This window comes from Nematolebias whitei, chromosome 1 (assembly GCF_014905685.2).
Source record: "Nematolebias whitei isolate Nwh7 chromosome 1, NemWhi1, whole genome shotgun sequence".
Lineage (NCBI taxonomy): Eukaryota > Metazoa > Chordata > Actinopteri > Cyprinodontiformes > Rivulidae > Nematolebias > Nematolebias whitei.
Genome location: NC_056498.1, coordinates 30,114,825 through 30,128,405, shown reverse-complemented (window position 1 = coordinate 30,128,405; position 13,581 = coordinate 30,114,825). Strand labels below are relative to the sequence as shown.

Here is a 13,581-nt window from a genome sequence, read left to right as displayed (position 1 = left end):
ATACACACATATACACATACACACATATACATATATATATATATATATATATATATATATGTTCAGTAGAAATAATTAGGTCTTCATACATTGAACTATTTTAACTATACTAATAACAACATGAATAATAATAATATATACACTATTGTAGATGAACATATTCTGTGATATATTCATAAATTAAACGGATTCATTCATTTTTCTGGACTGAATAATGTTGTGCATTTAATTATTAAAAATGTAACGTGAGACGTTAATTTCCTTTGACCCATCAAAATGAACGTGGTCATTTATTTTCAGAATCAAAATTTAACATCAAACATTTACATTAATTTGGCAAAATATGAAAATAACAACAGGTTAATTAATCAGTTTACAATTAGAAAACCATACGGCGATGGTTTCCCTTGCTTCCAGCTGTACAACAGACATTTCTAAAATTATCTGGAATGATTGCTAGCAGATAGAAGAGTTTAAAGATGGAAAGATGAAGTTTAGAGGGAGGGAGATGGTGTGTGAGTGAAAGTGTTGAACAGAACGGCACCCTCCATTCGAACCCAGCTTTCCTCGGTACGCTCGGTAGTAAACTCGACTCATTACCTCTCTGACGATGAATCAGCGGATACGGAGCTCCAGTTAACGCTACCGGTCCAGCGTCTCCGTAGGATGGCAGAGAACCGTCCGGAGTGGTGGCGGGACTTCATCAACAACAGTTCACCTCACGAGTGGACTTCACATGAGTGGAGTCCTTCAGAAGTTCCACTCAGATGTGGAAGATTGCATAATTCCCACAAGACTCGGAAGAGCTCTGGATCATGTCTGGACTTCTGTTCTCCCAGCACTTCTTCCGTTCGGTTCTGCTCCCAGAACTGAACTCGACTGCACTCGACTGGAGCTGCAAACGACTGAAGCTGCTCTGAACTAGGAAGTACCGACATTTAAAGAGTTCTATTTCCGGTTCATTTGGGAAGTTCCTGATTGGTCAAAATCGACCAGACAGGGGTGTGTTTTTGTGACGTAAGAGGTCACTAGAAGTCAGAAAAACAGAAAGTGTTTTGGAACAGATTGAAAATGTTTTAGAGACAGACGGGAGAAATATTTGGACGAGTTGGGTGAAAACAGGTGCCAGCTTCTCTATATTACGTCTGAGAGGATTTAAAAACATGACAGTTCGTTCCAACAACTTGTTTTCGACCTTTGACCAACTTCACAATGTTCTCATTTCAGACAGAAGATCAGAAAATGCATGAATTACTCCGTAACACATTCCAATTTGATTTCTACTTTGAATGAGGATTAAAAAATCACTAATACTGTTTCACAGTTGATTTAAATGAGTAGTTCACTTCAACATTTAAAAATGGTTTGAACTAAACACAATTTGATTATCAAAACATTTGTAAAATAGTAATGATAATAGAAAAAGAGAGTGTTCTTTCAATTGATCAGTGCAGGACACTTAGAAAGTCTCTGGATGAACTTAATCTTGTGTTTCTGGACTCAAATCAATGAAATACAGTTCTTGTCCCAGGAAGGCCCTCAAGGCCAAGACTTTGACCTGAGGCTTAGTTCACTACACTATTAATGTATATTCAGCTATTTGGTTCTTTCAGGGAATTTTAGTCAGTGTCTTCAGCCTTTTCCCTGTGCATCACTGGATCGGTAGTTTGACACAAATAAATGCATAACTTTGTTTTTGTTCGTCTTCTTCTGGTTAATGTTGAGTAGACATTGTTGTTGTGGCATTACATTAGCACCCAGCTGTACTTCTGTAAAACAGAGTTCAGGAAGTTGTGCATCATGGGAACTGTAGTTCAAATATATAAAGAGGCCTACATTACAAAAAAAACAAAAACATGAAAAGGCATTTAATATAATTTTAAATAAATTTTAAAGAGGCATAGTAAAACCTATGTGTTAATACTAATTTTTTTTTGTTTTCATTCACAAAACGTTTCTTGTAAGTAGATTTGTCATTCGAGTATAGAGTTGCCGCTCCTCAGCATAGAAAGGAACGAGGTGGTTCAGACATATGATTATTAGGATGTCTACTGGGCACCTACCTTTAGAGCAGGGCTCCCAAAGCACTGAGCAAAAAACCTATACCAGGCCACAAGAAATTTAAACCTATTATATCGGCCTGCAGGTATTTTATTTTGAAAAACATAAAACTCGTGCTTGACTCAGTCACAAACAAAATTTCCACATATTATAAAACTTATAAGCTAAACTCTGCAGAAATTAATCAAAAAATCAATATAAAACTTTGCTAGAGAACTTATTCCCTCCACAACCTGACCAAAGACAAGTGAAAGAAAACAGGTCACTACTTTTTAATTACAAAAATCAAATCTGAGCATTACGCTAGTATCAAATTTATTCTCAAATACACACAAAAAAGGTGGCAACATGAAAACAAACAAAGTGACACGGTCAATGTGTTTCTGAAATGTTGACTCTTCATTTAGCACCTTTATAGTTGGGTTACACATTAATTGTAGTCACTCATACAAAAAAAAAATGAAATGGGTGACTAATGTGAGTCTGTAACAAAAAAAAGCACAAGCTGGAATATTTGGATCTCAGTAAAGATATACACTGCATGTAATCAATAAGTACCACTATCAGCATCTTTTCAACTCAAGTACCATCAAACCTCTGCGGTCACATTCAAAAATCACGGTACCCTTCACAACAAGAGTCCTCAGATGACCAACCTAGGCGGTGATATCTGAGCACAAGTGCCTCTGACAGTTTGGACCTATTATCTTTTCACATTCGAGTTTGCAGAGTGGTATATTTATGTACAGAGAAGTTCATTGTCAAACAATGTGGAACAGCATGTTTGTGTACCTGGGAGTGTAAAAATAAATGGATTAAGGCACTCTATGCACGCACGTATCTGAGCAAACTGTTCATGCAGGATTGTGTCCCTTCAGAGTTCAGGGTGTATCTGGCGCCCCCTGGTGACAATCGGTGCGGTTCCTGGGCAAATCTGATATAAAAACACAATCTGAGGGATTTTAAGAAGCAGATACTTTTAATGTAATCCTAATTTGCTTTTTGAATAAAAGTTTAAAAAAATTGCAGAAACGAAACAATTAGTGTTTTGAAGCAACAAAACCAGATGTTCCCAACACTGATCCTTGAGGAACACCATCCTGCGAGTTTTAGTCATTTCTCTGCTCCAACACACCTGACTTGAATGAATGGGTGATTTACAGGTTTCTGCAGAAGTTGAGGAAGTAATTAAATCACTGAGTCAGGCGTGTTGGAGCAGACAAACAACTAAAACATGCCGGATGGTGTTCCTCAAGGACCAGAGTTGGGAACCCCTGAACTAGATAGACTACCTTTAAACACTTTTTGTCAGATTTCATTTGATTTAAGTTGTCTATTTAATTTTTTTTATTTAGTTTTGATATTTTAAACCCTGTTTTTACCTAATTTGTATTGCGTGCCCTGAATCCGATAAACACCAGAGAGCTTGTCCTTGTCAGAACGAACAGGAAGTGAAACTACATGACGTCCACGAAGAACTCGCTGGGGTTGCCCATGGCCAGGTGGAACGACTGGCGGGATGCAGTCAGCTCTGGGGGGACTGAGCCTAGGTCACGAGTGGGTGGGGCACCGGGAGGCCCCCCCGGAGTGGAGGAAGGAGGTGGCGGCAGGGTCTGGTGCATTGGTACTGCCGGTAGCTGCTGGAGGGCGTGGGTGGTCGCCATGGCTGGATGCGGGTGCTGGGGCACCATCATCACCATCATGGGGTTGTATGGCAGGATGCCCGGTGGGTAAGGGGACATGTGGGGGGGCTGTGGCATGCGGTGGTGGTGTGAGCGCTGAGAGGAGGCGTGGCTGTGCTCGCTGGGGGCGGACGAACCGTGGCCCCGCCTCAGGCTGCTGCGGGTGGAGTACTCCGATTCACTTCCGCTGCCGGAGCGGGAGTCCGCCCCGCCGCCGTCTCCCCCACCTGAGGGGGACTTCTCTCCTCCACCCACGGTGCTGCCGGGGCCTTTGTTGCTGCGACGTCGCTCGCCTTCGCTTCTCGTCGATCCGCTGCTTCGACTCCCTGAAGAGCAGGACACAGAAAACAACCGTTGCCCCCGAGTTCGTTAGTTTTCACTTTCACAGCAGAACCAATACTTTCATCGGCTCTGACCGAGACCAAACACGACGCTCGCAGACTAGAGACACACCAGCAGACGATGTTCACAGAGACAGAGATTCAAACTCTACCTCAGAGACAGACGTTCTCCCAAAATGCACCGTGTTTTCGGTTCAAGGTTCTTTATTGTCATTTGCATCACATGTGGTACATGAGGTGGAACAAAACTGTGTACACAAGGTCCCAGTTACACCCAAAAATAGCAAAAATATAAAGTATAAAAAGAAGCAATATACAAGGATCAAAGACATACACTAAACAATAACGTAAATTAATTTGATGTATAAAACAGCAGCCTGAACATGAGTCTGTTGTGAGCAGATGGGTATGGATACAGCAGCTTAAAGGTAAGAAATCAGCAGCATGAATAATCAGCAGCACAGATAAAGTGACATATCACCAATTAATGTGGCATTACAGTGATTATCCTGATTAGAGATTCATGAGTCTAACAGCTTCAGGGTATAAGCTGTTCCTCAGTCTGGTGGTTCTACACTTAATGCTCCTCATCCTCCTTCCTGAGGAGAGCGGGGCAAAAAGTGTGTGTGCTGGGTGAGTGAGGTCCTTCATGATGCAGGTGGAGCTCTTCCTGCATCTGGAGCTGTCTTTACTTACTCTGCTCAACCTGTTTTGTATTTGTAATTATTTTGTCTATCCTTAACATGTTTTTTTTTGTCTTTCAGATACAACTGGACCTATACCTGGACCTACCATTCTGTGTTCGTCTGTCTCTCCTTCCTGTCCTCTCAACCAGCCGGTCAAAGCAGATGGCCGCTTGTCCTGAGCCTGGTTCTGCTGGAGGTTTCTTCCTTTTAAAAAGGGAGTATTTCCTTTCCACTGTTGCCACTGTGCTTGCTCAGGATGGGAGACTGCAACGAAGCCAAGATTCAACTTGTCTGCTGGATTCCTTAGATAGAGAACTTGACTAATTGGCTTTTATGTGAATGTTCCTGATTCACAAAAACCCATCAGTTCCTGTAAAGTGCCCTGAGACAACTTTGTTGTGATTTGGCGCTGTATAAATAAACTGAATTGAATTGAATAGATGTCTGTGATGGTGGGGAGGCTGATTCCAACAGACTTCTGTGCAGCCTTCACCACTCTCTGCAAAGCTTTTCTTTCTGCAGCTGTGCAGCCTCCATGCCACACGTTGATGCTGGAGCACAGGATGCTCTCCACTGCACAGCTGTAGGAAGGAGGTGAGGACTGAGCTTCCCAGACCAGCTCGTCTCAGCCATGTTTTACACGTTTCCATCGTTTCACAGGTTGGCTGCAGAAAGAGCCCCTCTTTGAAGCCAGACGGTCAAAAAAGACCAATTTTCAAGGCTTTTATAAAATGGTGTAAAAGAATGCAGAGGCTGTAGTGTACTTGTCAATATAGGAAGGTAATCACATGACTTATGATCATTTTATCTTACATTGTCTGTCTAAAACAGGTCTCTCTCTTGTAAATATAATCTCAATAGACCGAGGAACAGCTTCTACCCTGAAGCTGTTAAGACTCGTACATCCCTAATCAGGAAAATCACTGTAGTGCCACATTAATTGGTGATATGACTTATGTGCTTCTGATTATCCATGCTGCTGATCTCATGCCTTTATGCTGCTATGTATACCCATCTGCTCACAACAGACTCATGTTCAGGCTGCTGTTTAATACACCAAATTAATTTACATTATTATTGTTTAGTGTATCTTTTAAGATACTTGTATAATGTTTCTTTTTATACTTTATATTTGTGCTATTTTTGGATGTAACTGAGACCCTGAGTACACAATTTTGTTCCACCACATGTAACACGTGATACAAATGACAATAAAGAACCTTGAACCTAAATAAGTCCTCATGACTCAGTGAGACTAACCTGTATAAATAAAGGTTGAATGATTGAAACAAAACATGATTGATGATTCACTCATTAATACCAATTATACGGTAGACTTTTTGCAGTGGTTATTCTTAATCAAAGATGGCATCAAACATCAAAAGCTGCATATTTTGACAGCTGTTATAGTTTAAAGGTGCCTCTAGTCTTTCATCATAACCCACCAATGGAGTAGACTGATGTCTCGCAGCTAGAACTAATGAAGGGGCGGGGTGTTGACTGTGCATAAAATGTGTCAAAAATTAACCCTGCAGCCGGCTGGTCCCACAGACAATCACTTCATCACACCCTCAAGCTGCGATGCCGGTTTATCCTCACGCATACCAGATGTTTCAGCACTGTGACTACCTCCCACGGCAGCTCAGTCTCTCGTGCCTCCATAAGCAAGCATCCCACGTTGGTCAGGCTCCTAACTGTTCAGCTAAAACGATTCACACCCAACTAAAGACAGGAGGTAGGAGTTGTGTTGAGCTTTCATCCCAGTGTCATTTTATTATTTTAAAACTTGCACCCACCTCACCCAGTTCACACTGCACAACATTTACATAAAACTGAATCAAAATGTTCTAAACTGCTATTTCACTTTGGTTGAAACTGATTGGGGAAAAAAATTAATCTTAAATACTGTATTTTCCGCTGTACAAGTCGGGCTTTTTGTGCATAATTTGCATGCTCTGCGACTTGTACGCCGAAGCGACATATTTATGGATTTTCCCCCATATTTATAAACCAATTTTTGGCTGAGACTGTTTTAATTCATTCTGACTGAAAATATTGAACACTACCGTTTTCAGACACTAGATGGCAGTCAAGTAGTATGGCATGCTGCGGTGTCATGTAATAGGTAAAAGTGGCTAATAATGACACAATCGGCTTGCCATAGACTGACACCGTCATCTGCCTGGAGCAACCGTCAAATCAGCTTCATTTCGCTGCGTCGCCCCGGCAAAATGCAGCTGATTTGACCATCGAAGTCATTTATTAAGTAAAAGTTCAACAGAGTCACACCTTTGCTATAAAGTCGAGCAAACAAATAATTGTTTTTAGGTGTTAATCTTGTTAAATTCTTGTTAAAGTCCTCTCGTGCACGCTCCCGCAGCCGCCATTTGGCAGCCAATCGATTTTTGGCACAACACCGGTCCACATTTCCAGGTTGTCAGCTGTGACGAGAAAAACAAACGCTGTTTGACACGTAAGAGAGATAAATGATAATATTTTAAAAACTGGATGACACCTGATGTGCCTCACTGTTTGATTGTCAGGTAAAAAATATTTTGGTTGTGTCGTTTGAATTTTTTATTTCTTCAGAACAACGTAATGCTGTCGCCAGCTTATTCTTGAAAACATCATAAACGCTAGAAAAGCTGCAAATGAAGTTTGTCAGCGAATAAATATATAATTAAAAACTCCAACAGTCAGTATGTGTGTGTTTGTGCTGACCTTCACTGTGCTGGCTGCCCGTGCTGCCCGGGGCGAAGCTGTAGCTGGTGAGCTCGTGGTACGGAGGAGGCTGGCTGGAGTAAGGATGGGTGGGGTACGGCTGATAGGGGAAGGTGTGCATCATGGGCCAGGGGGAGGTGCCGGGGAGCGGGAGGGGGGCCAAGGTGTCCTGGTCCGAGGCCCCGCTGGAGCCGTCGTTGTCATTCAGAGACAGATTGGCCATGTCTGGGTGGAAAGAACGAGAGAAGAGATGAAGAATGGAAGAAACTTTTACAACAAAGACTTTCATCTGCAGAAAAATACATGTTTCTAGATTAATAAGAAACAAAATTATATTTCCTGTGAAAATGCAGCGTGAATGCTTACTGCAGAGTGATTTTCACTGAAAGCTGCTGAAGAAGTAAATGGACTGTACTTATACAGCACCTCTCAATCTTATCAAGATACTTATAGTTCTTTACACAACAATCTGTGCCTCATTTACCCATTCATACAGCACTCTACTAGATCTCTACAAGGCTAATTGAACAAATCATTCTAAAGAGACTAATCAGTTCTTTATCACATTCATACACTGATGGGACACACATTGGAGGCAGTGAGGGGTTCAGCGTCTTGCCCAGGGACACTTTGGCATGTGACTACTGGTGGATTCGAACCCCTAACTCTTGCATTGGAGGACGACTGCTCTAACCACTCAGCCACAGCCGCCCTTTGGACAGCTGACATTTGTTGAAAGCAGGAACATAAAGATCACATAAAGCTGAAATTAGCTGAGAAGTAACCCCCCCCCCCCCAAAAAAAAGCTGAAATTGGCTGACAGGAGCATACAAATTTAAATTATTAGAAAGAAGCACAAAAGGCTGAGATAAGCAAAAACAAGGTGCAGGGGGGGGGGGGGGGGACTAAAATTAGCTGGAAAATACCTAAAAAGTAGCTGAAATGAGCAAAAAGGCTGAAAACAAAAAAAAGCTGAAATTAGCTGAAAGGAGCAGTAAAAGGTAATAGGGATGCACCGATCCACATTTTTTAACTTCCGATCCGATCCCGATACCTAAACCTGTATATCGGCCGATACCGTCCCGATATCATCACCATTGATTTTATATGAGGCTGTAATAATCTCCTCTCAAGTACAATTTGTACAAATATATGCATGCGCGTCCAAAAAGTCAACATGAGGTAAGTTTTATTAATGTTGGATACGTTTCAAAGTTAGAATTAAATCCTGCTAACACAAAACATGTTTTGTTTTTTATTCCTAGCTTTAAAGTGGATATTAAAGCGATTCACTTCAACACTTGCTCTTGACGAGATCGGACGCTTCTCCCCTCTTTCTCCGCTTTGCTGCTCTGTCCGTCTGTGAAACTGCTTGTGAGCCTCTTCATTTCTTCTGAACCATAATTAAGGACTTGTTTTGATCAGTTGGTCCCTCAACTCAACTCAATTTACAACATTTCTTCAAAGAGAAGACAGAATTTAGGCGAGCTGATTTGCCCTGTTGGCACGCACGCAGCTGGATATCTCATCGACTGGAAGACTTGATGATGTGTCTTTCTCTGCTGCCATCTGTGGATTTTAAGGACGCGTATTTAATTGGATTTACGATAATTGGTTCATGCTTTTTGGATTAGTCTGGTTGCTGGTTTTATCTACAATCAAGGAAGTCGTCAGCAGCAAATTTGGACCCGATCACGCTGCTTGCCTTTATGATGGCTTGGTTCGTGTCGAGTACCCGGACTCAAATGCTTTGGGCTGAATGGATCAGATCTCGGGGATGTTACTCAGTCACGTTCCATCAGTGTGGCCATGTAATTTGTACATTTCGGAACTGAGTGGACCAACACAGACTCAAGGTAGATGTCATTAAGTTCTGCCTGTCCCCAAAACAACTGTGTTTATCTGAATTTGGCTCCCTTGGCTGGCCTCGAAGGTCATCTTATCTGAATTCGCCTGGAGAAAATGTGATCTGACCCTCACCACCTCCTACCCTTAGGAATTTCCAACTGATAACCAGATGAACCAGCTGAATAAACTTGTGTCATCATTTCAGAACTCTTGGATTCTCATAGACGTTATTCTTGGCCATTCCTCGACATACCTCGAGAATGTTTATGGATCTCACCGGAGGACATTGACTGATTATCTTATCAGAACTCTTAGTGACCTTGAGAGCATCTATAAGCATTGTTGACCGCTCTCGTCTCCGTTTGCAGAATGTCTACGTCACTACGTGCAGTTTGTGCGAGGTGTTTTTTTTAATATTAGAGGGTTTTTTTTCTCAGGCAAGAAAAAAAAAGTCTGATATGAATTTTTTTTCGCCTCCAACTCCTACATGTGTCCAGTTAACCACTGTTTTTGTCTGTCCAAACAGATCTCACTTGTAAATGAGTCTTCGAGGCTCAATGTGATTTATCAGTTTAAATAAAGGTTGAATGAATGATTAGATGGCTTCAAACATCTGCTAAATTCATGGCATAAACCAACACAGACATGTTCCTGTTTTTAGTATTTTACATCGCTTTATAATGTAGCTGTTTTTGTTTTGTTTATTTTTTTTTAAATATAATTTTCAAATCATATGTTTTTTTTTTTATGATTGTCTACTGTTGTACTGATAAATATCTCCTGGAGAGTAAAGTATATCTTGGCTGCAAGTATCAAGCTGCGAAATCCTTCGTTTTCTACAAGTGACGGTGGTTGGTCATCAACTACGATGAAGTTTAGCAACTTCTTGGTAAACATTTGAACTCTGTGGATTCAGCGGTGTGTTATTCTCGTTCAGTCCGAAGCAAGCAGCCTGATTTCGGTCAGCCGCGCTCAGTCTGCCCCTCCTCCAGGACGGACAGACTGAGCGTGGCTATCCGGAATCAGACTGCCTTCTCTGGACTGAACGAGAGGAACACACTGCCGAAGCCCCGGCGCTCGAATGTCCAACGTAAAACTAACTTTACTGTTGTTTAATGTGGCGCTATGGCTCTGCAGACAGTGCACGTTGCTGTCTTGTTTTGTGGTGTTTCTAGTGTAAAATACTTACACAAAGCGGACATGTTTAGATGAAAAGTTGGTTAGCTGTTAGCCACAGTGCACATTGTAGCTGGCTGCAAACTGTGAAATGGATTTCCTGAATGAGAGGAGGGTCTTATTACTCTGGGTTCATGAGACATGACTCCGTTCAGGAAATCCATTCCATAGTTTGAAGCCAACGTGCAGCGCAGCTGGCAGGGAATCACGCGAGGAGACGTTTTACCTGGAGACACAGAGACATGCATCATGGATCGGAAATCTCTGCAGGTTGGACCGGAAAAATCCGATACGTAAATAATGCTGGTATCGGAGTCCGTTACCGGATCGGCCCCATCCCTAGTTCTAAACAGCTCAAAGTGTTTGAAGGATAAGACGAGAGCTCAGTTAATTTTCAATGAGGAAAAAAAAAAGTTAAGTATTTCAAAAATTAAAAACTGCACAAATAGCTAAAGTCATAGCAGGAATGTCATGTATGAGCTGAACGTTTTGATGTATGAATCGTTGAAACAGCAGAAAAAGTGAAGACGACGTCAGATGCTGAAAAACGTACGGAAGAAAACAGATCTATATTTGTCTACAGACTGAATCACGATAGTTTTTGACAAACTACGTGGTTTCAGCACATCTTCAGACTCCTCCGTCCGGACTCAGATGTTGAGACTTCAGAACTGACCTTTGAGACACTTTAAACATTTTAAGTTCAAACATAAACTGGTTTAGAAATCTAATAGTTAGCATGAATGCTATATTTCGACGATAAATGTTAATATTTAGGCAAATATCAGTAAGAATTAGGGTTGAGTGGTATTATGGTTAAACTCAGGTACAAAAAAAAAACAATGAACTGATTGAAGTTTCTGGTGAACTCACAGTTCTCACAGTCGCTCAGATCTCCAAACACGTAGTAGCACTGTTCGGAGAAGGTGATCTTGTTGACGGTGTGCCGAATGAAGCCGGCCTTCAAAAGGTTGCTGGCGTACTTCCTGGCCTCTCGGCGGTCCTGGAAGCCCTCGATGTGGTGGAACAGCCACTCGACAACATCCGAGCCTGAAAACGAGTGCAAACGAGAACAGGAAAGATCAGCCGAACTTTAGTTTTGTACAAAACGTATCATCGGGTATACCGCTCTTATTTTACTTCAAAGTTCAAGAGAATAAAATGTCAATAAAGAGGAGTTAGGAACAGGAAATGAGACTTGGTTGTTTTGGTCAACCCTCATAATATCAAAATGTCACCTCAAGAGTATCTGTTGGGAATGACTCCCAGCTACTACGACACCAAATTTTAGCCCTGATCTGTAAAATTGACAGAGTTAGGGCCATTTCTAGTGACTAACGTTGATCGGCTGTGGAGTCCATCCTGGATTGGATTAACTTCAAAAGGAATTAAGTTTTAGATTACATTTAGAATTTTATTTACCTAATCTGTCAGCACTCAGGGTACGTAATGGGCATCAGTTTCAGCTACTACCACACAAAACTTTAGCTCCGTTTCTGTAAAATTGACTGAGTTAGGGCCAGGTTGAGGTTTTAAAGGTCAATCAATGGTGGCAGCCATGTTTTTATTTGACCTTTATACTAGATGAGGTTGAACCTGTTCTCATTTACAAACATGACCTGGTCAAGGAATTCCAGCAAGAAATAGGTACATTAAAACATTTCATCAATACTATGTACAGAATAATACATTAAAAAAGTACTTAAAAAATGTATAAAGATAAAAATGTACATGGGTACACTGAAGAGGCACGTCTAAAAAATAAAAAAAAATAAAAAAGTATGTTTGTAAAAGAATGATTAAATAAGCCCAAAAAACATCCAAAACCAATCAAAAGAGCAGCAGTCAGAAATAATCTGTTGGAGTTTAAGACTCAAACCAGTGAGAGACGTCAAACTGTGAGTGTGAAAGGTTTTATCTGCTGCTGCAACGTTAGAGGACAAAGAGTCAACGTTCCTGGAACAATGAATCAATAAATACAAGATATTCTTGTTTTGGTACAAAAATCATGATGGTCGGTTTGACTCCAGACATTAATCAGTTGGAGAAGTGCATTCATCGTGGGTGGGGGGGTGGGGGGGTGGAGATGGAGAAAGTGAGAAGTGAGAGGGAGAGACTCGGACAGACAGGGCAAAAATGTCATACTCTAGATATGGCATTGGGCAACAATCTTTTGTTAATAATATTAACAACAACAACAACAACAACAACAACAACAACAACAACAACAACAACAACAACAACAACAACAGCAACAGCAGCAGCAATAATAATAATAATAATAATAATAATGTGCTATGTATTGTCATAATTGTGTGTTTCCATAAAATGGCGAAATTGGATCTGTGCATTGAACCCATCCACCACCAGGTGGAGCAGTGGGCAGCTGTGGAAAGCACCCGAGGAGCAACTGGGGATAATGTGTCCTGCTCAGAGACACCACGAGACATGCAATGACCGGGGATCGAACACAGAACCTCCGGGACCCGAGTCGGCTGCCCTTGCCTCCACACCATCTCAGCCCAACAGAACCTGAACCTGTTGGACCACGCTGCTGTTGGACCACGCTGCTATTGGACCATGTTGCTGTTGGACCACGCTGCTGTTGGACCACGCTGCTGTTGGACCACGCTGCTGTTGGACCATGCTGCTATTGGACCATGTTGCTGTTGGACCACGCTGCTGTTGGGACCACGCTGCTGTTGGACCATGCTGCTATTGGACCATGCTCCTGTTGGACCACGCTCCTGTTGGACCACGCTGCTGTTGGACCATGCTGCTGTTGGACCATGCTGTTTTTAGACAATGCTGCTGTAAGACCATGCTTATGTTGGACCATGCTCCTATTGAACCATGCTCCTGTTGGACCATGCTGTTGTTGAACCATGTTGCTGTTGGACCATGCTGCTGTTGGACCATGCTGCTGTTGGACCATGCTGCTGTTGGACCATGCTCCTGTTGGACCATGCTGCTGTTGGACCATGCTCCTGTTGGACCATGCTGTTGTTGGACCATGCTGCTGTTGGACCATGCTGCTGTTGGACCATGCTCCTGTTGGACCATGCT

General features: G+C 42.0%; 1 protein-coding gene across 1 annotated transcript in view; it reads right to left on the bottom strand.

Annotated features, from left to right (window-relative positions):
* Positions 1–3,336: 3,336 nt before the first annotated feature.
* dvl2 (dishevelled segment polarity protein 2) overlaps positions 3,337–13,581 on the bottom strand; it is a 45,795-nt gene continuing 35,550 nt past the window's right edge. The window contains exons 13-15 of the mRNA XM_037676376.1: positions 11,389–11,565; positions 7,492–7,716; positions 3,337–4,069 (exon numbers count right to left, since the gene is read on the bottom strand). Coding sequence (XP_037532304.1) covers positions 3,519–4,069; positions 7,492–7,716; positions 11,389–11,565 — 953 coding nt within the window. The 3' untranslated portion in view covers positions 3,337–3,518. The remainder of the gene's footprint in view (positions 4,070–7,491; positions 7,717–11,388; positions 11,566–13,581) is intronic.